Source organism: Balaenoptera musculus, chromosome 10, assembly GCF_009873245.2.
Source record: "Balaenoptera musculus isolate JJ_BM4_2016_0621 chromosome 10, mBalMus1.pri.v3, whole genome shotgun sequence".
NCBI classification, from domain to species: Eukaryota; Metazoa; Chordata; class Mammalia; order Artiodactyla; family Balaenopteridae; genus Balaenoptera; species Balaenoptera musculus.
In genome coordinates this window covers 101,247,903-101,272,078 of record NC_045794.1, presented here as the reverse complement: position 1 = coordinate 101,272,078, position 24,176 = coordinate 101,247,903, and the positions used below count along the sequence as shown (strand labels likewise).

Genomic DNA, 24,176 nt, shown 5'->3' with positions numbered 1-24,176 from the left:
AGCAGGCGGGGTGTGCATGCACACACAGGAGTGAGTACTGGTGAGTGTGCACGTTTCTTTTTTTTTCCTTCTTTTTTTTATATTTATTTATTTATTTATTTGATTGTGCCGGGTCTTAGTTGTGGCAGGTGGGCTCCTTAGTTGCGGCACACTGGCTCCTTAGTTGCAGCACATGGGCTCCTTAGTTGTGGCATGTGAGCTCTTAGTTGCGGCACATGGGCTCCTTAGTTGTGGCATGTGAACTCTTAGTTGCCGCATACATATGGGATCTAGTTCCCTGCCTGGGGATCGAACCCGGGCCCCCTGCATTGGGAGTGTGGAGTCTTAACCACTTCACCACCAGGGAAGTCCCTGTGCACGTTTCTTGAAAGCCTTTCTCCCTTTGTCCGAGGAGGTTTTCTGAAAAGATGGCCTGTGACCCATGAACCCTCGTAGCCCAGAGTGACTTTGTCATTGCCGAAGTCCCTGTCCTTTCTCTCCCAGGACTGTGTGGGCTGAGCCCAGAGGGTCCATCTCTGCGACCCCAGGAGCCACTCGCAGGCGCCAGTCCCCGTGCCAAGCGGAGTACCCCAGGGGCAGCTGCTCGGGTGCCCCTCCCCCATCTCTGGTCCAGCTGGGAGTAGCCGACGGTCAGATTCATAGGCCCTATGAGTGCAGGGACGTGAGTTTCTCGTGGGGTGCCTAAGGGTCTCCCACTTTGTGCCAAGGAACTTTTTGTCCACAGAGCCCCCAAAAGAAGGAACGTGTTACCCCAGCTTTCCAAGAAGGTGCTGTTAAAACTGAAAGAACCCTGATCTTGAGCCCTTCATCTGGCATTGGAGAAGAGACCCCCTCCACGCAAATCTGCATAAACTCCTAGGTTCCCAGAAAACCTGGGGAGCCTGCCTGGCCAGGTGGCCGCAGACAGGGGACCTGACACCGACGGCCAGCCCAGCAGGGACAGCAGCTGAGGGACTTCTGGCTCCCTTTCACCGACTCCGGAGCTTTGTCTGGTGAGGGGCCGGGCCAAGTGAGGGGCTTGCACCTTGCCTCATGGATCTTTTCCAGAGAGCAAAAGTCATCCCCCCGGAGATCACTGGGGCCGTTAGGAGATGCTTATTTATATGCAGTGCGGAGCACAGAGACAACGCTCGGTGGATCTCCGCCTCCCAGCCCTCGGTTCTTCCGTGTCTGAGCCTATTGTGCGACCATCAGAAAAGCACCTCCTTTGACCTGTGGCCACAGTTCTCAGGAACTGGGTGACCTCCTTGCCTGAGAAACAGCAGGCTCTGCTGTGATTTGTTTTCAGGTGACCAGTTGGTTCTGACCCTTGTTAAAAATCTTTTCTTTTTAATGCTCCCCAAATTTAAAGAGTCCGTCCCCACAGGCCAGTATTTTCTTGGATGACTGAACACATGAAGGACTCAGAGCTGCAGGTGGCTCTGTGTTTGAGCCCTGGAGAAGGACCTGAGGCTGCCACGAAGATGCAGTGACGCAGTGGCTGCTAATTGCTCCTTTTTCCTTTAGAGATGTAAAAGAAACTCTATATTTTTAATATAGGAAAATAGGACAGCAAAAATACAGGGAGAATTAGCTATTTGCGCGTATTTTGGCTTTCTTCCTGTCTTTCTTAGCAGTAACACGGCAGCAGCAAACTTCGTGGAATGTTCCCCTCACACACGTCTGTATGCATTTAACCCCACAAGGGAGGTGCCGTTTTTACTCCATATTACAGCTGAATCTGGCGTGGGGGGCGGGGGGAGTCATGTGACTTTCCTAAGCGGGGTCAGGATGTGACCTCTTGGCCTTTGGGAGGTGATGCTCATTGGAGGCTGTGGATACTGCTGTCCCCTGTCCCCTGCCAGCCTTAGGCCCTCACCCGCATTGGTGTGACAACCAGCCCAGCATCAGGGACTCTGCAAAGGGGCTCAGGTCCACTCTTCCAAATGACCCTGGAGGTGGGAGCTGTGAACTGAGCCACTCTCTAGGAGAGGCTGCCCAGCTCAGTGGTGCGTCCGCTGCCCCAGGTCACTGGCAGGTGGGGGAGTGAGGAGCACCTGCCCCTTCAGCCAGAGATGTCTGCCCTAGCTGGTGGCCCGTAAGTGGCCCACCTGGTGGCCCCGTCAGGCTTGCATGCAGCAGTTTGCTGCCCACACCCTAAGGGGTTGCTGTGTCCCTCCTAGGATGTAGGTGTCCCATGTCTTAAAGGAAAAAGGTCAAGAAGGCCTGGGCTTAAGTCTTAACGTTAAACTCAAGAAATAAATCTGTTTACAGCTTAATCTGGGGGAACTCTGGGCTTCTCCTGTCAATTTCATTGACTGAAGATGGTGGAATGACTTCCTTTTTTAAAAAACTTTATTGAAGTATAGTTGATTTACAATGTTGTGTTTAATTTCTGCTGTACAGCAGAGTGATTCAGTTATACATATATATTCTTTTTCATATTTTTTCCATTATGGTTTATCCCAGGACATTGAATATCGTTTTCCCTGTGCTCTACAGTAGGACCTTGTTGTCCATCCATTCTATATATAATAGTTTGCATCTGCTAACCCCAAACTCCCAGTTCATCCCTCCCCCAAACTCCTCCCACTTGGCAACCACAAGTCTATTCTTATGTCTGTGAGTCTGTTTCTGTTTCATAGATAAGTTCATTTGTGTCATATTTTAGATTCCACATATAAGTGATATCATATGGTGTTTGTTTTTGTCTGACTCACTTCACTTAGTATGGTAATCTCTAGGTCCATCCATGTTGCTGCAAATGGCATTATTTCATCTTTTTCGTGGCTGCATAATATTCCATTATATATATATATATATATATATATATATATATATATATATATATATATATATATATATATATATATACCATATCTTCTTTATCCATTCATCTGTCGATGGACATTTTGGTTGCTTCCATGTCTTGGCTATTGTGAATAGTGCTGCTATGAACATAGGGGTGCATGTATCTTTTTGAATTATAGTTTTGTCCAGATATATGCCCAGGAGTGGGATTGCTGGGATCATATGGTAATTCTATTTTTAGTTTTCTGAGGACCCTCCATACTGTTCTCCATAGTGGCTGCACCAACTTACATTCCCACCAACAGTGTAGGAGGGTTCCCTTTTCTCCACACCCTCTCCAGCATTTGTTATTTGTAGACTGTTTAATGATGGCCATTCTGACCAGTGTGAGGTGGTACCTCACTGTAGTTTTGATTTGCATTTCTCTGATAATTAGCGATGATGAGCATCTTTTCATGTGCCTCTTGGCCATCTGTGTGTCTTCTTTGGAGAAATGTCTATTTAGGTCTTCTGCCCATTTTTCGATTGGGTTGCTTGTTTTTTGTTGTTGAGTTGTATGAGCTGTCTGTATATTTTGGAAATTAAGCCCTTGAGCCCTTGTCAGTCTCATCGTTTGCAAATATTTTTTCCCATTGAATGACTTTTTTTTTACATTAATTTAATTAATTTATTTATTTTTGGCTGCATTGGGTCTTCGTTGCTGCACGCGGGCTTTCTCTAGTTGTGGCGAGTGGGGGCTACTCTTCATTGCGGTGCTCGGGCTTCTCATTGCGGTGGCTTCTCTTGTTGCAGAGCATGGGCTCTAGGCATGTGGGCTTCAGTAGTTGTGGCACATGGGCTCAGTAGTTGTGGCTCGCGGGCTCTAGAGCGCAGGTTCAGTAGTTGTGGTGCACAGGCTTAGTTGCTCCGTGGCACGTGGGATCTTCCCGGACCAGGGCTCGAACCTATGTCCCCTGCATTGGCAGGCAGATTCTTAACCACTGAGCCACCAGGGAAGCCCTGGAATGACTTCTTGATGCTGCTGAAGAGACCCCAACCCCCCATGGAAAATGCAGGCAAGGGGATGAACCACTTCCCGGCCCTGGGCGGCTTGCCGCGGCTCCACACCGAGGGGCAGTCCGGTTCCCGTTGGACAAGCCATTTTGTGCGTATGGAGACTTGAAGTCCTGTGTCGAGTTCCAAAGCTGTCTGGCAGTTCCACTGCCCTGGAGGAGCCGGAATGGTCAGTGTAGCCTTTGCAGCGTGGCAGATCGGGGTGCAGGTAAACCCGGTGTGGGTAGGTGGTGCCCGTTCCTTGTGCCGTGATGTGCTGTCTCGGGGCCTGGGATGCCGTGTGAGTGGGCAGGCGAGATGCTCACAGGAAACACTTCATTCGGGGGGCGTGGGGCAAGTTGAGATGTAAGTGCCCCCGGAACAATCAGAAGGGGCGAGGGGTTGGCAGTTGGTTGGAGTGTCAGGAAAAATCTGCCACGTCCCTTAATCTGTCTTTCCTACGTTCCTTCTCTGTTCCTTGCCTGGGTGGCATGGGGGGTGAATCCCTTCCCATAAGAGATGTGGACTTACATCTGTTGCATCGTGGCGTCCAAAGCACCTGTGTGGAGGCCTGATCAGCGAGTGGGGGTCTGGAAGCAGGGGTCTGAGAGAGGCCGCAGCCTGCCTGGGGAGCAGGAGGGGATTCACACCTGAATGTTACAGGCGGGGAAGCAGAGGATCAGAGTCTCCACGAGAACATCCTGTGACCTGCCCTCAAGTGGGAGCGCCCCTCCCAGGCCCCTCCTGGGCCCCCCGGGGACGCAGTACCTTGATCTGCTGTTTGAGTTCCAGCACAGTCCTTGTGGAAGGCTCCTTGGGAATTTGGTTTGGATCCTGGAAGCGTGTGTGTCTAGATGTCTTTTCCTCTTATCTCTTAGCTTCAGAGAAACACCACACCTGCTTCGGAGGGGGGTCTCATCACCTCTGTGCCTGGACCAGCGGGGTGTCTCACCCACATTTCTTGGTGCAGCTGTCAGCCCGTGGGCTGCATTCAGCTAGCCCACCCGTCGGGTCCGAACCTCACAGTACACGTTCAAGGCTGCCTTTGGACTCTGTGTGACATTCCTCAAGCCCAGCCATCTGTGAATTCTTTGATACGAATGTTGGTTAATCATTTCTGACACAGAGTGTGAATCCATTTTGTTCCCAAGACTTGCCCCTCCTGGTGTCTGGTTTCGAGGCCCCCCCCACGCCTCCTTCCCCTGCATCCAGCATTTGAAACTGAACCCCCATCTGCCTCCCCCATGAGGAATTGTCTGCAGCAGGTTAAAAGGCTGTAGAAATGTGAGCGCTTCGTAAGGACCAAGCGCTTTTGTGCTCACAAACAATCCCCACGGGCTGCTCTGGAGCCTCTAAATGGAAACACCGGGAGAGGGGCTGCACAGGGAGAAGAAATAAGCTGGAGGGAAATAAAAAGGGCCGGCCCGCCAGTGATGACTTTGGGCGGATTCGCCGAGAGCCAGGAACCCAGATCTGCACAGATTTGCAAAGAAAGCTTGTTGTTTTGGTTCCCCCGAAGCACACACGGGGTCCTTCAGGGTTTTTCTCAGGTGGCGGCAGGGATGGGCATGGCGGGTGTGTCCTTGCTGGCCCCGTGGCAGGATCCGCTCAGGGCGGCCTATGCACGCAGAGCAGTGTCGACGGCACCACCTGAGGGCCCTGCCGCCTGGCCTGTGCCTCCATTTCTCGGATCTTGTGCCGGCTTTGCTCGGCCCCTGGGTGTCCACGCCGGGCTGCTACAGGGCGGGGCTGGGGGTGAGTGGAGGCAGGGATCCCCCGGCCGGGATGGGGAGGTACAGGGACTCGGGCCTTCGCCCATCCTGTGCCCAGTGCCCCTCTAACTCGAGAATTGAGACAATCCTCATATACTGCCATGTGGCCCCTTTATTCCCAGGCTGTCTTCTTCTTTTGTGCAAACTTAAAAATTCATCTTAGAAATATGAAGGAGCAGTTCATCTCGTCTTGCTTTTTATTCTTCGTTCCTCCCCACCCATGCCCACAGAGCCTCACGGGCCTTCTCGTCACCAGCCCCAGATCTCCCCCTCAGCGCGCTCACCTCCCTCCCCTCTTGCAGACACGCGGGGTGGACGTGCGGACCTGAGCCGCACGCCTTCGACATCTCCCGATTCTCCTGATTCCTTTCCCGCCCGGCCTTCGTCCCACCTGCCGGCCATCCAGCTGTGCTTTGTCTTCCCTCCACAAAAACGGATGAGCTGAACCCAGATCAAACACACCTGCTGGGGTCTTCGTCCCTGCCCCCCCGAGTCCGGCTGGCTGTGTCATCACACACACGCCTCCCGACCCTGACGGAGAACGTTCACTGCTCTTTTTTTTTAAATTAATTAATTAATTAATTTTTGGCTGTGTTGGGTCTTCGTTTCTGTACGACGGCTTTCTCTAGTTGTGGCAAGCGGGGGCCACTCTTCATCATGGTGCGCGGGCCTCTCACTATCGCGGCCTCTCTTGTTGCGGAGCACAGGCTCCAGACGCGCAGGCTCAGTAGTTGTGGCTCACGGGCCTAGCTGCTCCGCGGCATGTGGGATCTTCCCGGACCAGGGCTCGAACCCGTGTCCCCTGCATTGGCAGGCAGGTTCTCAACCACTGCGCCACCAGGGAAGCCCTTCACTGCTCTTTTTGCCTGTTCTTGCTTGTGAGTCTTGACAGGAAGGCAGTGGGATGAGTTTATCCCCATTTTACAGATAAAGATGGGGAAGGAGTTTCTCAAATGTCCAGGTAGAAAGTGGTTGGGGGCATTGTGAATGGAGGATGCCCATCCAATTTTTTTTTTTTATTATTGAGGTGAAATTCTCATAAAATTAACCATGTAAAATGAATAATTTAGTGCATTCACAATATTGTGCAACCAACCACCTCTATCTATTGATAGATCTGAGATACTTTCATCACCCTAAATGGAATCTCTGTGCCCATTAGCAGTCCCTCCCAATTCCCCCACCACCTGAGCCCTTGGAAATCACTCATCTACTTTCTGTCTATGTATTTGCCTATTCTGGACACGTCATATAAATTGGATGATACAACACGTGACCTTTTGTGACAGGCTTCTTTCACTTGGCATGATGTTTTGGAGGTTCATCCACATTGTAGAAATACCAGTATTTCGTTCCTTTTTATGGCTGAATAGTAATCTATTCCACTGAATGGATTTACCACATTCTGTTTACCCGTTCATTTGTTGATGGACTTTTGGGTTGTTTCACCTTTTAGCTACGGTGACTAGTGCTACTATGAACATTTGTGAACAACTTTTTGAGTCCCTGTGTTCAGTTCTCGGGGTCTGTGCCTGGGAGTGGGGTCCTGGGTCATGTGGTGGGCCTGGTTATCTCTCTGAGGACCCCCGTCCATGTATCCTGAGTCACCTGCAGCCTTGTCTCCTGTTACCTACGGCCTTTGCCCGTGCTCCCTTCTTGTTCTCCTGGTGATCCTGACCACACGGGGACATTTGGTGTGTGGTTAAGCTGGTTCCGGGGCAGCGTGAGCGGGGGTGGGGCAGCGGGGCGCTCTGCGGAGCCAGAAACCGGCCCTCGGACGTCGTTCCTTCTCCCCAGTACCTCCCTGTGCGTCTCTCCTGCTGGTCCTTTTAGTTCTCACTCTAAGGATGCTTGGTTCTGTGGTCCAAAGGGCCGTCTCTTTTGACCCAGTGGCTGGTGGATCTGGGAGCAGGAATCGAGAAGCAGGCGTTGGGCGATGTTTGTTTTCCCAAAAGTCATGCTTGCTGCTTTAATGCAGTAACGCCAGACTCTGAAATCTGTCTTACCAGTGGGCTGTCTCAAGTCAGTAAGTGCTGCTCTAAATACAAATGCTGATTTTTTTTTTTTGTCTTTCGCCTCCAATTTTCCTCGCTGTTTCTGCTTGAATCCCGTGGCTCTGAGTGGCTCTGAGCTGTTGATTATGAGGTGCCATTTACAACAACTGCAGTTGTGTAAACAGCAACTTCGTTTCAGTAAAGCTTCCCAAGTATAAATGCTGTTTATGTCCTTCCTCTGGAAGGCTCACACCCATCCCCAGAAACGTAAATTATGAATTGTAAAGATAATACGGGGCTCGCACAGCTCAGGGACGGTTCTTTCCCCCGGATCGCACCTAATACTTAAGTGTCCCATAATGAGCACTTGGACGTGTTCTCTAATGCGGGCTGCTATTACAGAGGGAGAAAACAGATTATTTTTTATACTTATCTAACTGTTGCTTAACCAACGGTGAAATCTTTAAGGATATAGCTTGGCCGACCTTGTGATCTCATCAACTGATGTAAAAGAAAATGGAAAGGATTATCCGTGAGCTGGAATGTCAGGAGGCAGGGTAAAAGCCTCCCTCGGATTTACCTGAGAAGAGTTTGAGGGAGACTCCTGTGTCTCATGTTGATGTCACCCTCCAAGTCCCTGTAACACCGAGAGGATGGGTATTCTAACATTAAATCCTTATCCTGTACACAGAGAGACTGAGATATAGTGATAGCCTTGTCCAGGTCAGATGGTTGGCCAAGGGGAAGCAGAAGGCCCAGGTGGGGTTGCCAGGTACAGTGGTGCAGGCTGTGCACTGCACAACTCCAGGGCACACCGCCAGGGTGAGTGAGGCCTCCTGAAGTCACACACCTTGGCTGCCTGGCTGAGCTCCCGTTACCAAAAGCTCCACGTCCTGCCTTTCAGCCCAGGGTCCTCAATCAAATGGATACTTCCTTGTTCCTGTTAAAAAACTGATGGTTTGGAATGAATCGTGCAGTTGTTATTTCCCTGTTAAAAGACCTTGAGGATGATTTAATTAAATTCCCTATGTTTTTACAACTCCCCGTTTCTAATATTATTATAAAGAAGCATCAAATTGCATCAAGCTATAAACTCGACCTGACCCGAGAGCTGTCACGTGGAGGCACTAGGCCCTTGTTTGTATGGGTGATGGGAGGGCCGTGCTGGGACTGGGAGAAAGTGTTCTCTCCGTGGGGAGAAAGGGGGCCACTGCGTGTTGGGTGCGGATGGTGAGGCTTGGTGGCCCTTCACGTGCACCATCTGGGTTAACCAACAGGCCACCTCACAGAATGCAGGTCTTGTCATCTAGGTCGTACAGGTGGGGAAGGAAGTCCAGGGGCCTGGCTGAGCCCGAGCCCGCCCTCTGCAGGTCTGGAACATTGAGCCTGTCCCACATTACGTGGCCGGTGCGAATAGGCTCCACGTCCCCTGCTAGAAGGAGGCTGAGGGCTGTCTGGGCAGATGTGCCCGGTGTCCTCAAAGGGCGGCCAGGAGGCTGGTGAGGGATGCCCACGACGGGCGGGCTGCCTGGGGAGAGAGGGTCGACCCCTGGATGCGAACCACAGCCTCCTTAAGAGGGGAACCTGCTTCTTCCAGAAGTGGGCAGGCTGCACCCTGTGTCGCTGATCCCAGAGGGATTCTCGTAACCAGCCCTGGGCAGGGAGACTGAGTGCATGAGAACCGCAGGGACATCTGGCGGGCGTAGGGGGGAAGCTGGGGGGCGGGGGGGGGGCTTGGTCTGGGGGCAGAAAGGGTGGTTGACCTCGGGCCAGCAAAAGGGACTGGAGGGTCATCCCTGGGTGAGGAAGGGCGTGAGCCCAGGGGTGACTGTGCGCACCGGCGGTCGCCAGCTTCCCGGCCCAGTTGGGGAGCACCACGCTGGGTGGGGGAGGCGGGGGGCCGTCTGCAGGCCCGGCAGTCTGCACCCCAGGAGCCCGGAGCGGGCAGGAGCCTGGTGAGGCAGTGCGTGGACATGGTCTGGCCCGTGCTTGGACTCACAGGCAGAATCAGGTATTCAGAAGGAGGGGTCCTGGGGCTTTGGTGTCGGCTGCTGTAACAAAATCCACAAACTGGGGGGCTTAAAACAGCAGAAATGTATTCTCTCCCAGTTCGGAAATGAAGGTGTCTGCAGGGCTGGGCTCCCCGAGGGCTCTAGGGAAGGGTCCTTCTCGTCTCGTGCAGATTCTGGGGGTGCTGGCATCCTTGGCTTGTGGCAGCATCACTCTGGTCTCTGCCTCAGTTGTCCCACGATGTCTCCCTGTGTCTCTGTCTCTGTGTCTTTCTTATAAGGGCACCAGTCACATTGGATTAGGGTCCATCCTACTGCGATATGGCCTCATCCTAACCAATTACATCTGCAAGACGCCTATTTCCAAATAAGGTCACATTCTGAGGTTCTGGGAAGGACATAAATTTGGGGGGCTCACTGTTAATCCAGTACAGCTGGTTTGGGGACTAATTCAACACGAGGCCAGGGGGCCTCTCACCCTCCACGGGTCGGGGGACGTGTGCAGGGGCTGGGGAATCAGTCGGGGACGCTGGTGGGAGAACACGCTGACGCCTCCGTGCTTTCTCTTCCCACAGCCCAACATCGGCCGCCTCGGCCTGCCCCACGGGCCGTCTGGAGAGAAGGTGGCCGTGGTGACCGTGGACGACTGTGACACGGCCGTGGCCGTGCGCTTTGGCAGCTTCGTTGGGAACTACAGCTGTGCCGCTCAGGGCACTCAGAGTGGCTCTAAAAAGTGAGTGTCCCAGGAGACGGGCCCTGGTGTCCATCCCCCATGGCCGCTGCTCCAAAAGGGGCCGCCCAGGTCAGGACCCCGACACAGGGCACTCTGGACCCAGTGCCCTGGCAGCCCCAATCTGGGCTGGAGTCACATTCCCTCCCCTTCCCTCCAACACATTAGAACCTTCTAGAATAAGTCCCCTTAGAATCATCTGCCAAGGTAGTGGCCAGGCCATCCCCAGGGTTGTGACGGCCGGCTTGCTGACCCCAGAAGCCATCCCCAGCCCTGTCTCCACAGGGTCCCTGACTTTGTTCCAGTAAGTGCTGGTCCCTGTGATTCCATGTTCAGTCAGTAATCCCCTCCATTAGATCAGAGTGGCCATGTCACCATGTGGATCTGGAGGTCCCCAGGGCCCATCCTAACTCGGGTCAGAGAAATGCTGACATGGATGTTTGTAATGCCAGCTTCAAATCTCAGAGTAAAGGTTCATGCTGGACTCATCCCTGATTGTGTTTTGGTGGGATGTTTAATAAGCTTAGAAGAACCTGGTCTACAGTTCAAAGAACCTGGCCTACCAGTTAGAAGAACCTGGTCTGTCCTGAGCGTCTGGTGTGAAATACACCTTTGTCATCGGATTCCCCGCAGCTGTGATGCAGGTGGGACGCGCCCATCTTACTGATGGGACAGCTGTGACCTGGAGCGGTTCAGCTCCTTGCCCAAAGCCATGCCAATGCTCCTGCAGAGCCAGGGTTCTAGTTTGCTGTGAACGCCCCTCAAGGCCATTAGAGGCCAGAGGAAGGTGGCGTCCTGTTTTGGTGTGGACCGGCCCGGCCAGCAGTCAGGACTCGGGCGGTCACCCAAAACCTCCAGTTGGTCGGGAGCTGACACAAGGGGCAGAGAGGCTGCGAGCCGGTGGTGGCACCGGAAGTAGGATCTGACACGTGTGTTTGGGCCTGTTGGCCGCCTGCTTCCCTGGCCTCTGCACCCGTTGGATTATTGACGGTCAGGATGACGAGCGTGCCCTGCGGCAGAGGCCCCTGGGACGTTACAGCAGCGTCGGGGCTCCTCTTGCCGCCCGGCCATCCAGAGGTTGGTGTCGCCTCCACAGGTCCCTGGATCTGACAGGCCCCCTGCTCCTGGGGGGCGTCCCCAACCTGCCCGAAGACTTCCCGGTGCAGAACCGGCAGTTTGTGGGCTGCATGCGGAACCTGTCCATCGACGGCAGGAACGTGGACATGGCCGGCTTCATCGCCAACAACGGCACCAGGGCAGGTACGGCAGGATGCCCGGGGAATCGTGGGGCTGCGGCGGCCACGCGGGAGGGGCCCCCTCCACATCCTGGGGGGCTGAGCTGTGTGCGCCCAGCTGCTCTCGGGTCTGGGGTCCTGCAGCGTTGGAGCGGTGGTGAAGCTGTGGGCGGGCCTGCCGCTGACCCGGACACGCAACCCCAGGGTCTTGAGCCGGTCACCAGACGACCCCACGAGCCAGAGGGTGGGATGGCCCAGAGGCCCAGGGTCTCCGGACGTGGGCAGTGCGTTCCATGCCATGTCAGGCCTTAGGTTCTGACAGCCCCAGAGGGTCCCAGGCCTGCCCGCCTTGCCTCCGGCTGTGTCCACAGGGGGTGTTTCCCCAGCACGTGGGTCGGAGCTAGGAAACAGGGACAGTCCCCCTGAGTCACGCTCTGCCTCTGTTTCCCGCTCTGAGAGCACGCAATGCCCTCTGTTTCCAGGCTGCGCTGCTCAGAGGAACTTCTGCGATGGGACCTGGTGTCAGAACGGGGGCACCTGTGTCAGCAGCTGGAACACGTACCTGTGTGAGTGCCCGCTCCGCTTCGGCGGGAAGAACTGCGAGCAAGGTGAGGGCCTGGTGCCGTGGGTGCTGGGTGCCCGGGGCCGCCAGCCGCTGGTGGCACGTGTGTACCCAGGCCTGTGTCCTGGTGGGGAGCGGGCTGGTGGGGGCACCATGGTGGGTGACGGTAGAGCAGAGGCTGGGGGTCCTGGACGGGTCTGCAGGGCACAGCCCCTCGTCTGAGCAGGGCCAGCGTGAGGTTGGGAGTCCATGAAGGTCAGAGAAGCGAGGTGCGGCCTGGCGGGGCCTCCCGGTGGCTGTGTGCCTCCTCACGGGCACCCTGAGGCCTGAAGGGCCAGTTCCCCGGGGCCAACGCCCCCATGCCCCTTCTCAGCATCCCAGGGGCTCCTCCAGCTGCCTGCTTCCCCGCTGGATTGCGTTGTGGGCATCAAAGCCTGGGCCTCTCCCCTGACCCCACCCCTGTAGTTGTAGACACTGGCAGGTTTTAAACAATTCATTCATTCATTTTGAAGCAACATAGTATTAAATAACTGTCATCATTGAAAAATCACTGATGCGCTTTAAGGTAAACCAAAAGGGGGAGATTGAGGCCAGATAAGCTTGGGCGAGCTCCCCGGATCCACCTTGGAGATGCCCGGAGCTCATTAGCGAGTCAACGGCCAGGAGAAGTCCTGCCTGGAGCCGCTCACTGGCCTGCAACCCACGGCCTCTCCGTAGAAGTCAGACGCTCCTCACCTCGGCCCGTGTGCCCCACAGGATGGGCTGGGGGGTCCGAGTGTCTTTTTCGGAGGGTGGGGACCACAGCTTTCCTGAGATTCTCTAAGGAGTCACTGAAGCAGAAATAGGTGGAACCTGTGACAGAGTGTTCTGGAGGAGAGCAAAGTTCGTTCCATCAGTGCAGGTGAAAGGGGTGGAGCCAGCGGGCAGCTTACCTGTGCTGGGCGGTCCACCTGCCCAGGGCTGTTAGTGATGGAGCTGAGACACGTGACGTGGAATTGTATTACATCCCCAGTCCTTGCTTGGGACACAGTTACCGGCCAGGCCCTGCTTTTTTGTTCTTGTTTTTGTTTTTTTAAATATGTACTTATTTATTTGGCTGCGTCAGGTCTCGTTGAGAACACACAGGATCTTCGTTGCCGTGTGCTGGATCTTTTAGTTGCGGCATGCGGAATCTTTAGTTGCAGCATGCGGAATCTAGTTCCCCGACCAGGGATCGAACCTGGGCCCCCTGCATTGGGAGTGCAGAGTCTTAGCCACTGGACCACCAGGGAAGTCCCAGGGCCTGACTCTTTGTGACGCAAAGCACTGGGCACCTTTCAAGGCCCCAAAGGTCTATTTTCCGGGCAGCAGGTGGGCTGGGCTTGTGCAGGCCCTGTGGACAGGTTAGGCCCACCCCCGCTGATCACCGGGTGCAGGAAGCTCAGGTCACAGGGAGGGGCAGAGGCCCGGGTGGACACAGCGCCGGCGGGGCCATCCACGCCCATGGAGTTCCTGTTATGGAGGCCGAGAGTCCGGCTGCAGCTGTGCCAGAGAAAACAGCTGCTGGGGTTTGGGTTCGTAAGAGCAGGAAACAGATGCCGGTGCTCACGGGGCTGAGTCGCCCCCAAAGGTGGTCCCCACCTGGCATGCCCTGTGCTGTTTAACACCCGTGGTGATAACTGCCGTCCCTCGTGGAGGAATTGGGGTGAGATTCCGGGCTGGGCCAGACGTCTGTCCCTCCCTGGTGCCTGTGACACGCAGGACTCTGGAGGCGAAGTGACGGAGCTGGTTTGACTCAGCGTCACCCTGCCTACTGGTCTGTCTGGCGTCCACAGTTTTTCCAAGTGTGACAGATTGGATGAGGCTGCTGGTCCCCCCCTGTTGCCACCTCCCTGGTCCCCCCCAAACCATCTGGGAGCCCTCGGCTGGCCCGCAGCCTTTCCACCTCTGTGCCCGTCACCAGGAGCAGAGACACAGTGGCCTGTGTGCCTGAGGGTTGGAAATCCACCCCAGACACCAGCTGACGGCGGGCCGGCCTGCAGGGTGAGGTGTGTGTGCAGGGTTCACTGCGGGCTCACGCGGTCCCACCAGGAGCCCACCCTCCGTACGGCCCCTGCTCAGGCCCCCGGGCTCCCAACCCGGCAGGTGTGGGGCGGGACAGATAGGCCAGGCACACAGGGCCGCTCCACTGGGCCCGGGCGTCCTGGACTGTCCCACTCTGCCTGAGAGCCCCTTACTGTACACTGGCCGAGGTTGAGAACCCCCAGGCCTCAGCCTGACTGCTCAGGAAGGTGGCCTGCGTCCCTAGTGGGGGGTGGGCTTTTGCAGAGCCCACGACTCCTGGACTCAGAGGGTTAGTGCTGTACGAACGGAAGTCTGACACCGGCCTTTGCGTTAAAATGAGAGAGGCCCAGGGTTTCTTCCCTCCCCCTCCTTGGGGGCCTGTCCAGTCCCCGACAGCTAAAAAAGATTCTCAGAGGCCCGTCTGATCTGGGGAGGTCCCCATGTCTGTGTCCACAGTCATGCCCCACCCCCAGCGCTTCAGCGGGGAGAGCGTCGTGTCCTGGAGCGACCTGGACATCACCATCTCCGTGCCCTGGTACCTGGGGCTCATGTTCCGGACCAGGAAGGAGGACGGCGTGCTGATGGAGGCCACGGCGGGCGTGTCTTCCAGGCTCCATCTCCAGGTGAGTGAGGTCCACGTCCCACTCTCAGCACCCGCAGGGCAGGTGTGCACCTGAGTGTTGCAGCCGGAGGCTCACGTAGCGCCGCCCCGAAGCCTAGCCTTCCCGATGCATGTGCGGGGAACCTGGTCTCTTCTGTCTCCCCACACCTGCTGCTGGTCCCCGCGTGGGAAGGAGGAGGAGGAGGTGACCACCTCAATGCCTGGCAACAGATAGATGAGGACGGGGCCCCAGGGAGGCCTGACTAACCCTGCCTGGGTGGGGGCTGGGGGCTCAGAGCCCAGGCGGGACCCCCATCTCTTCTCGAACCTGCCGCTCACCCCTTATCTGTCCCCTCCCCCCTCACCTGTCCCCTCCCCCCTCACCTGTCCCTCACCCCTCACCTGCCCCCTCACCCCTCACCTGTCCCCTCCCCCCTCACCTGTCCCTCACCCCTCACCTGTCCCCTCACCTGTCCCTCACCCCTCACCTGTCCCTCACCCCTCACCTGTCCCCTCACCTCTCACCTGCCCCTCACCCCTCACCTGCCCCCTCACCTGTCCCTCACCCCTCACCTGCCCCCTCACCCCTCACCTGCCCCCTCACCCCTCACCTGTCCCCTCCCCCCTCACCTGCCCCCTCACCCCTCACCTGTCCCCTCCCCCACATCACTGCTCAGGAGTGTCTCCAGCGCAGGCCCGTTTGGGTTGCACTGAAGGTGCAGTTTGTGCCTCTGGGATAATTACAGCCGTCATTGTTTATCCCTTATTAACCAGTAATTTTATCAGTTCATCAGGCGGTCCCAGGAGCCAGCTCTGGGCCAGAACTTGGCAGGCACAGTTCTGCCCGGGGATAGTACTTTCCTCTGTGGTGGTTTCCCTGTTGGAACAAATTAAATTGGCTGATTCAGGTGATGAATGGGAGCTTGCAGGTTGTCATTGGCAGTGGGGTCTGTGTCGGAAAAAAGTACGCTTTCAGTGGAACAACACCCAAAGCCACAAACTCCCATATTGTTTGAGGAATTACGTTATGGGCAGCTAATCCAAAAATGAAGGGCTTTTGCCAGGAACTGTGGCCAGCCCCTCCCTGTGGAAGGCTGGGTGGCAAGAGTGGTGACCTCGGGGGGATCCACCAGACCCCAGTGGCCACCCAGCAGGCCGCCTCAGGGCAGCTTCCAAAGGCTGGTCAGCTGGGGATTACAGGTGTATTCCGGGTTATTTTCACATGGCGTTTTTGGAATGCAGGCCTCCTGCAGGCCCCGTGAGCTCTGGGTGCAGCAGTCTAGGTGTTCCGGCCTCCACAGCAGGCCAGGCAAGGTACATAGTCATCCTACAGCCCAAACAGTTTGGGTGATTGCTCTTAGGCGCCCTAAGTCCACCTTCACTGTCAAGTGGGAAAACCTGGCTGCTGTAAACGCCTCTCATAAATCCAGTGACAGGTCTAAGGTGGTGAGTAGTTAACTGCCACTGTCCTGGGGTCATTCTGCAGGCATTGCTTTTGTTTGTAGACATCCGTCACTTCATTGTTGGTCTGCTGGCTTTGGGGTTTTGTTAGCAAGGACAGCGAAAGAGAATGGCCAGGGAAATTAATGAGTTGACTCAGACTTCTGTGGAATGAAAGGAAACAAAATGTAAAAAGGTGAAAAATTATCCTCTTCAGTTGACTCTTGATTGAGGTGAAAAATCAAAGTACATTATTAGTTGCATTGTCTTTATAATCAGCTAAATACATTTTCTATTTTCCATCGTGATTTCTTCTTTGACCCATCGGGTATTCACAAGTATACCTCTCAGCAAACAGGTGGCATTTTCTAGTAAATGATTTGATGTTTCTAGCATAATTGCAGGTCAGAGAACATACGTGGTATGATTTCAGACCTTTGAGATGTGTTGAGACTTGCTTTAGAGCCCAGCATTTAGTCATTTTTGTGAATATTCTACCTATACTTGAAAAGAATGTGTGCACTGCAGTTGTATTCTGTGGCGTTCTGTGTCAAGTAGGTGACGTTTGTTCATGTAGCACTCCAATTTTCTATATCTTTATTGATTTTTTGGGTCTGTTTGCTCAGTTACTGAGAGAGGTGAGTTAAAAATCTCCAACCTTGATTGTGGCTTATCTCTTACTCCTTTTAGATCTGTCAGTTTTTGCTTTGTAGATTTGGAGGCTACGTTATTAGGTACATACAAATTTAGAATTGTTTTATCTTTCTGGAATATTGACTGTTATCATGATGAAAATCCTCTTTATCTCTCATAATTATTTTTGCCTTAAAGTCTACTTTGTCTCATATTAATGTAGCTACACCAGCTTTCTTTTTGCTGGTGTTTACGTGATGTATCTTTTTCTGTCTTTCTCCTTTCAACATTTCTGTTTCCTTATATTTCAGGCGTGTCTCTTTTAACCAGTGCACTAATAGTTTTTTTTTTTATCTGCTCTTTAGATTGAAGTTATCTTTAAACATGAGTATCTTAGATTAGTCACAACGCTGTTCTTTTATGTTTCTCACGTGTATTTTTTAATTGAAGTATAGTTGATTTACAATCTTACATGTATTTAAACTTGGTAGCTTGAGTCTAATTTCATGAAATGGAAAAATTACAGCCAGAAATAAGAGTCTACTGGTACCTGAATCTGTTTCCTTGAAAGCTCTGTGGTTCCCATTACTATTTTCAAGTCTGTGTCTGATGATTCTCTCGTCTGGATTCCCATGGGTCTATTTCAAGCACACTGCTCTGTCTCCTCATGTACTTGGTTATTTGTGATTGAGTGCTGGGCATCGTGTTGAAAAACTAGAGAGAATTTGAAACTAAGGTGGTGGTGTCACATCCCCCATGTTTGCTTCTGGTTGGCAGCCCTTACCCTGGGCAGGCTCTGAATTCCAGTGTCTCTCCTCCCAGCCTCATGAACCAAGAAAGCTTTGCACAGCTATCAGCCTCAGCTGTGCCTTCCAGAACCCGCTGACAACCATATGGCAAAGCACTAAGCTTATTTCTGCAGATTCCCATTTTCTCCCTGGTCGTGCTTCTGTAACTTGCAGGGACTTGGGTCACTCTGATGCCTCAGACAGGTGTGCTTTAACATTTTGTCTCGTTTTCCTAGGTGTTCTCAGGAGGAGGGTTGGTCCAAACTACCCAGTCCTTCACTGGGGAAAGGGAAACATGATCTCAGCATTGCCCCGGCTACATTCTCTTAAAACGTGAACATCTTAGGCCAGTTATAATCCTGATTTCTGTTTTTTCATTCATATATTTGATCATGGTGGCCTGAATCTTGTCTCATAAGATGAAACATTTACATCCAAAAATAAGAGCCCAGTAGTCACCTGAATCTGTGGTTGTTCCCCTTACTTAAGTCCAATGGGCTTTATCTTACTTGACCTCTGTCAACGTTCGACACTTCTTACCATAGAAGAAGGCTTGTAATTCTGAAGAGTGTTACAGGCAACGGCAAATTAAACTTTGCCTAATTTTTAAGTCCATCTTTGATCCGGTGCCCTGTGGTAAGTGTTTGCGTGGCTTTGTTACTTAAGTGATTGCAACGTATTTTGTATTTTGTCATCATCTCCTCAATGACTAGTGCAGCTCTCCCCATCCTACAGATCCTGAACAACTACATCCAGTTTGAGGTGTCCCACGGCCCCTCGGATGTGGTGTCCATGAGACTGTCCAGGTCACGCGTGACTGACGGGGAGTGGCACCACCTGTTGATAGAACTGAAGAGTGCCAAGGAGGGCAAAGACATCAAGTACCTGGCAGTCATGACCTTGGACTATGGTGTGGACCAGGTGAGTGGGCACCTGTACCCCCTTTGGAACAGACCCCTTCCCCGGGCCTGTGGGAAAACAGAGCGACCCCTCCAGGTGCCAGGCCCTGCCAGAGCCCTTGTGGATTTGAGGAAGCGCTTTCTGGGCTTCCCTGAATTCGGGTCTCATGTTCCTCCTATGCTGAGGTCACTGGAATCTGCACCTCATCCCCTTTCCAGATGGTCAGCTCCTGGTGTCAGGCGCTGGACTTGGTCCATCTGTGCGTCCCATCGTGATGCCATCGGTGCCTTCAGCAGAGGTTTCTTTTAGCAAAGCTGGCTTGTGCCACAGCTGCACACTCAGTGCTGTGCCTCGGGGTACAGAGATGGATATGGGGGGGGGAGCAATGAGATCCAGGTTCCAGAGGGGGCTGTGGGACGCCAGAGAGGTTTGCGCATCCCAGATGGGCAGGTGGCATTCCAGGCAGGGCGACTCAGAGGACGCTTGCTGAACCCCACTGGATTTCCAGGGTTTGCAGCCAGGTAACAGGAGGCATATTTATGGGACCCCCACACGCTTAAGGGGCTACTTGTGATTCCTGAGTGCTTTTGGAGTCCAGGCTCATCTTAACACCTGGTTCTGAGAATAAACTGCCGTGTTCTACGTGTGTACCTTCCTGAGCCTAAGGATCCAGCTGAGACCTTTCTAGATTCCTGCCCCTGTGGACGTGTTTTCCGCTTGCTGCCACTTTCTAGTTTGTCAAGCTTTTTCACGCAGTGGCTTGTTGGCGGTGCCCACGACAGAGGTGGAAGGGTTGCCCTCATCCCCCGAGATGCCCATCTTGGCTGGGCTGGGACATGGACACAGGTCCTCTGACTGCTTCCTGCGCCCTGCCCGTCACCCACAAACAGCCGTGTTCTCCACGGAGAAGGCTGAGCCGGGCCCTCTGTTTGGAGGCACAGACGTCCTCAGGCTGTGAGGAGCTTGCCGGTGTGACTGCATTTTAGCCTTTGAGCGCATTCTTTCCAGCCAGATGTTTCCAGATGGTGGATGCAGCCCCTCTCTTTGCACAGGACACGGTGCAGATCGGGAACCAGCTTCCTGGGTTGAGGATGAGAAGCCTCATCGTGGGTGGCGTGTCTGAAGACAAGGTCTCGGTGCGCCGCGGTTTCCGGGGCTGCATGCAGGTACCCTCCCCTAGCCCGGCCCTGGCCCACCGCGTCCTGCTCAGGGACGGCCAGCACCGCAGTTGGTGTCCTTGGTCATCCTGTTAGTTTTCAGTAAACGAATAACTTCTCTAATCGCCAACCCAGCTTTAACAAACCCCACTTAGAGCCCTCCTCTCCCACGCTTCCCCTCGAGTTCCCCTCACAGCCACGCCACGGCCGGCCCCCTGCAGCTCTGTCTTCACGTCACTTCCAGAACCTGCCCCTCGCTGCCGGCACCAGCCCCATCCCGTCCCCTCCCCACCCCCCGTGCTCACCTGGACGGGTCCCGCGCTTGTCCCCTAGACCAGGTGTTCTAGCAGCAGCCGGAGTGAGCTGTTTATAAAGTAGTTGAGCTCATGTCTCCCTGCTTCTGCCTGCGCCCCCAAACCCCAGCCCCACTGCAGGGAAATAAATCCTTAGTCCCTTCCCCTGCGCCCCCGCCCCGCCCCCGGGTGATCTGGCCCCGAGGTGCCTGGCACGGGTGACCCTCTACCCGGGACGCCCTCGGCGCACCCACCCCCTGCTCACTTTCATCAGCGGCCGTGCTCGCCCATCGTCCTCATTATTTTTTCTCCGTGACCCTCACCATGGAATTATCGGAATATGGAATCATTCCGTCTTCATTCCGGGTGGCCTGTCCCCCTGCCTGGGATCCACACCTGGGGGGAGCGGAAGTGCCCCTCATCCCTGCCATCCCCCCACCAGTCCCAGCCCTTTCGATAAATGAGGCGTAGCTTTTAAAACAAGGGACCCCAGAGAATTCGGGGTTCTCTTAACCCCTGGTTACCTTCTGGGGTTCCTCCAGCCCCAAGGCCCCAGCACCAACTCTGGCTGCCCTTTTTTAACGCAGGGTGTGAGAATGGGGGAGACGGCCACCAATATCGCCACGCTGAACATGAACGATGCCCTCAAGGTCAGGGTGAAGGACGGCTGTGACGTGGAGGACCCCTGCTCCTCCAGCCCCTGCCCTCAGCACAGCCACTGCCACGACACCTGGGACGGCTACTCCTGCATCTGCGACAGAGGTGGGCGCCCACAGCCCCCCTTTCCTGGTGCCCGTCGGTGGAGGGCAACGCCTTTGGTGTTTAAAACACATTGTGGGAAGCCGAGTTGGGCGGTGGCTCCTCCATCACCTCTCTGGGGGTCTGGGGCGCCCTGAGCTTTGTTTTGTAACTAAGGAGTGGCCCTGTGTCCTGTCTCTTCTTCACTTGGGGGACAGGGGACACTCCCAGTTGGATCCTCAGGGCGCATACTGAGATGAGGGAGAGTTTGTGAAAGGCGCACATTTAAAAAATAATACGTTCAGTGTTTGCCTCTGAATTTTGAGGTGCTGTGGCTATCCTCAGCTGGTACCCACCCGCTGTGAGCCCTCCCGGGGGGCCTGGGAGGCAGGCCCTCATCTCTGCATTTCCAGGTCTGAGCCCCCGCGTGTTCGTGCTTCCCGTGACTCTGAGGGGCTTTGCCACTTTCCTCTGCAGAGTAGCATGGAAAGTCGAGGCTTGAGGAAGCCTCAGATTGCTAACACATCCTAACACAGAGGGTGTCGCTCCGGAAAGCGGACTCGCAAAGCCAGAGGTGGATTCGGGGGTGGGCTAACGCTGGCCTGTCCCCGCAGGGTACTTTGGAAGGAAGTGTGTGGACGCGTGTCATGTGAACCCCTGCAAGCACGTGGCAGCCTGCGTGCACAGCCCCGACTCCCCGCAGGGCTACGTGTGTGAGTGTGGGTCCGGCCACTACGGGCACTACTGCGAGAACAGGTGAGAGTATGCCCTCGCTTTCAGGGTCCACGTGGCTACTTCTCCTCCTGACCTGTTCTCTCCTCTTTGCTATTTAACCCCCAAATACATATGGTTCAGGATAACAAGGACATATTTTTTTCAATTTGGCATGAAATAAACGAGAATCCGGTTGGGCATCTCACACTAACCCCCCTGAGCGTGTTTCCACCCCAGAAACGCACAGCACAACTCATTTATCAAGAGTCCAGCTGTGCACAGAGCAGGCAGTCGCTGGGATACGGGAAGATGAGTGTAATTACAGAAAACACTTTATCTTTCAAGTCGGGAGTGGCAATCGTCTCTGCTGTGCACATAGTCCTGGTGTAATTCACTGGGAGCATCTTGCTCTCCAGGCCCCCGCAGTCCAGGTGTGTAGTCATCACAGGTAGAGCACTTTCTCCCAGGTGGGACCACGAGGTACTTCACACACCAAGACCCCAGCTCCTTTGGGAGGTGATGCAGTCAAGGTTGATGGTCCTCGGCCGGTGCCAGGCCGTCCTGGTGCAGGAGCCGCGTGGTGCCAGCCTGCGCCACCTGGCCGGGACACCTCGCTCTGCTCTTTGCCCACTGGGGACCGGAGTGTGTGCTGTAACCCCACCCATGATCCAGATGCAGCCCCCGCCCTCAGCACCGCACAGCCCGTTGGATGATGGCAGGTTGGGAGTCAGCGAAGCTGAAGGAGGGGGCGTTCCAGGGGGACACCAAGGGGGCAGGGCTGGAGAGCAGTGATGGGATGAGACCGGTCTAAGGAGCTCAGCGGGTGGGTCCCGGGCAGAGCTGGCGCGTGCTGTTCCAGCATGTTCTGCGCTGGGGAGACGCACAGGCCTGGGTAGAGGGCCTGCCTGCAAACCGGGAACACAGCTCGGCTTTGTAGAGGCCACAGGGGCCCTGCAGAAACGGGGCAGGATCAGGTCTGGGTGTCAGAGCGCCCCCAGCTCGCAGGTGGAGTGTGGTGGAAGCAGACGGAAGCCAGAGGCAAAGGGACCAGCTGGGAGGCCGTGCGGCGCCCCCAAGGGCTGGCGATGCCCGCAAGGCAGGGCTGAGGAGAGAGCGAGAAGGGGTATGACACCAAGCCTCTGGGATCCCCACACTGTTGATGTAGATCCATCAACACCAGACTGGAGCCCCAGCCCATCCTGGTCGCTGTTATGCCCCTAGTGTGTACACAGTCAGTACTTAATAACTGCTGGTTAGGTGAACAAGTGAGTAGGAGAGGTTGATGGCTGGCAGGCGGGCGGATGGAACGCCGTTAGCCAGGATAGTAAACGCAGGGCAGCGTTTCATTTTGCGGAGCCTGAAGGACACCCGGGGGGCATCCCCAGGCAGACAGGTCAGCAGCGGACACTCAAGTGAGCGGTCAGGTGGGGAGTGGGCATAGGGCGACGGCACCGGGCGGGGCAGGGAGGAGCCTGGCCTCGTCACCGTCACCGTGGAGGTCGCCTGTCTCAGCGTCTGCCCGGGCAGCTCAAGAGGGCAGGACTGGGCAGGTCTGACGGTTCTGAGCCCGCCGTGTCCAGCCCAGGGCTGCTCTGAGCTGACGGAAGCAGGCCCCACATCCCCGGAAAGGCTGCTCCCAGCATCCGTGGGGATGTGGTCAGCGTTTGACCCAGGGGACCTGGGAAGCACTGATGCTGCCGGTCCCACCGGTCTTGTGCTGGCAGATGCCTGGGACGTGGGAGAAGGCTGCCCGGGGCGGCTGGGCTCGGTCTGCGCTGGGTGGGGCTGGGTGAAGAGCCAGTCTGACACTTGGGTCAGTTGTCCCTGAGCGCCCTCCCTCGTGGGCCAGGCGTCACGGTGCAGGGGTGCTGAGCGGAGAGAACTTACTGACGTGGTGCTCCTAGGAAGCTGGGTTAGGGCGCTCACCTGCATCTTGCAGGTGGGAGAAAAAAGTGAGCAAACAGATTATCTTAAAATAACAGTATTGTAGGTAGAACCCTTCCAGATGCGGGGCCCCGGAAGGCTGGGCATAGGTCATAACATGCTAAGTCCTGCAGGTGGGGGCAGCAAGGGGGCAGCAGACCACTCGGGGGCGGGAGGTGCCCAGAACTGGTCCAGCCAAGGCCCAGGCCTCCATCGTCCCTCTCGTTCCAAGAAGGGCAGTTCTGTACACCTTCCGTCTGCCATCTGATTTCCCAACAGGATCGACCTTCCGTGCCCCAGAGGCTGGTGGGGGAACCCTGTGTGCGGGCCTTGCCACTGTGCTGTCAGCAAAGGCTTCGACCCCGACTGCAACAAGACCAACGGGCAGTGCCAGTGCAAGGTGAGGCCTGGCCGCGGGCGGACAGCAGGGACCCAGGGAGACAGCGGGGCGTGCACACGCACACGCCCGCCCACACGTCTACCTGGACACGAGCACACACACACTTGGGCACTCACAGGGTTCACCGTGGGTGAACCCAGCTTACAGGTTCTCACCTGTAAGCTGGCTCAGCCCCACACACGGTCACGGGAAACCAAGCAATTTCTGTGAGTTTGACTCATCTTCGTCACCAAACATGGTTCTCCTGGTTGGCCATTTTCCTGGTCTTTTATCAAACCACTCAATGATGGCCAACATTTTAAAAAAATATTTAATTAATTAATTTGCCTGCTCCGGGTCTTAGTTGCGGCACGCAGGATCTTCGTTGCCGTGTGCGGGATCTTTAGTTGCGGCATACGAACTCTTACTTGCAGCATGTGGGA

General features: G+C 55.1%; 1 protein-coding gene and 1 non-coding gene across 9 annotated transcripts in view; one reads left to right on the top strand and one right to left on the bottom strand.

Annotated features, from left to right (window-relative positions):
* The window catches only part of CELSR1 (cadherin EGF LAG seven-pass G-type receptor 1), a 149,315-nt gene that overhangs the window by 94,125 nt on the left and 31,014 nt on the right, over nucleotides 1–24,176 (top strand). For all 8 annotated transcript variants that reach the window (XM_036864896.1, XM_036864897.1, XM_036864900.1 and 5 more), the window contains exons 6-14: nucleotides 10,173–10,330; nucleotides 11,424–11,587; nucleotides 12,045–12,170; nucleotides 14,624–14,790; nucleotides 18,365–18,550; nucleotides 19,582–19,695; nucleotides 20,567–20,741; nucleotides 21,332–21,473; nucleotides 23,634–23,754. In XM_036864896.1, coding sequence (XP_036720791.1) covers nucleotides 10,173–10,330; nucleotides 11,424–11,587; nucleotides 12,045–12,170; nucleotides 14,624–14,790; nucleotides 18,365–18,550; nucleotides 19,582–19,695; nucleotides 20,567–20,741; nucleotides 21,332–21,473; nucleotides 23,634–23,754 — 1,353 coding nt within the window. The remainder of the gene's footprint in view (nucleotides 1–10,172; nucleotides 10,331–11,423; nucleotides 11,588–12,044; nucleotides 12,171–14,623; nucleotides 14,791–18,364; nucleotides 18,551–19,581; nucleotides 19,696–20,566; nucleotides 20,742–21,331; nucleotides 21,474–23,633; nucleotides 23,755–24,176) is intronic.
* Nucleotides 13,323–13,395, bottom strand: TRNAG-CCC. Its single transcript has one exon. It is a non-coding gene; the product is annotated as a tRNA-Gly (tRNA).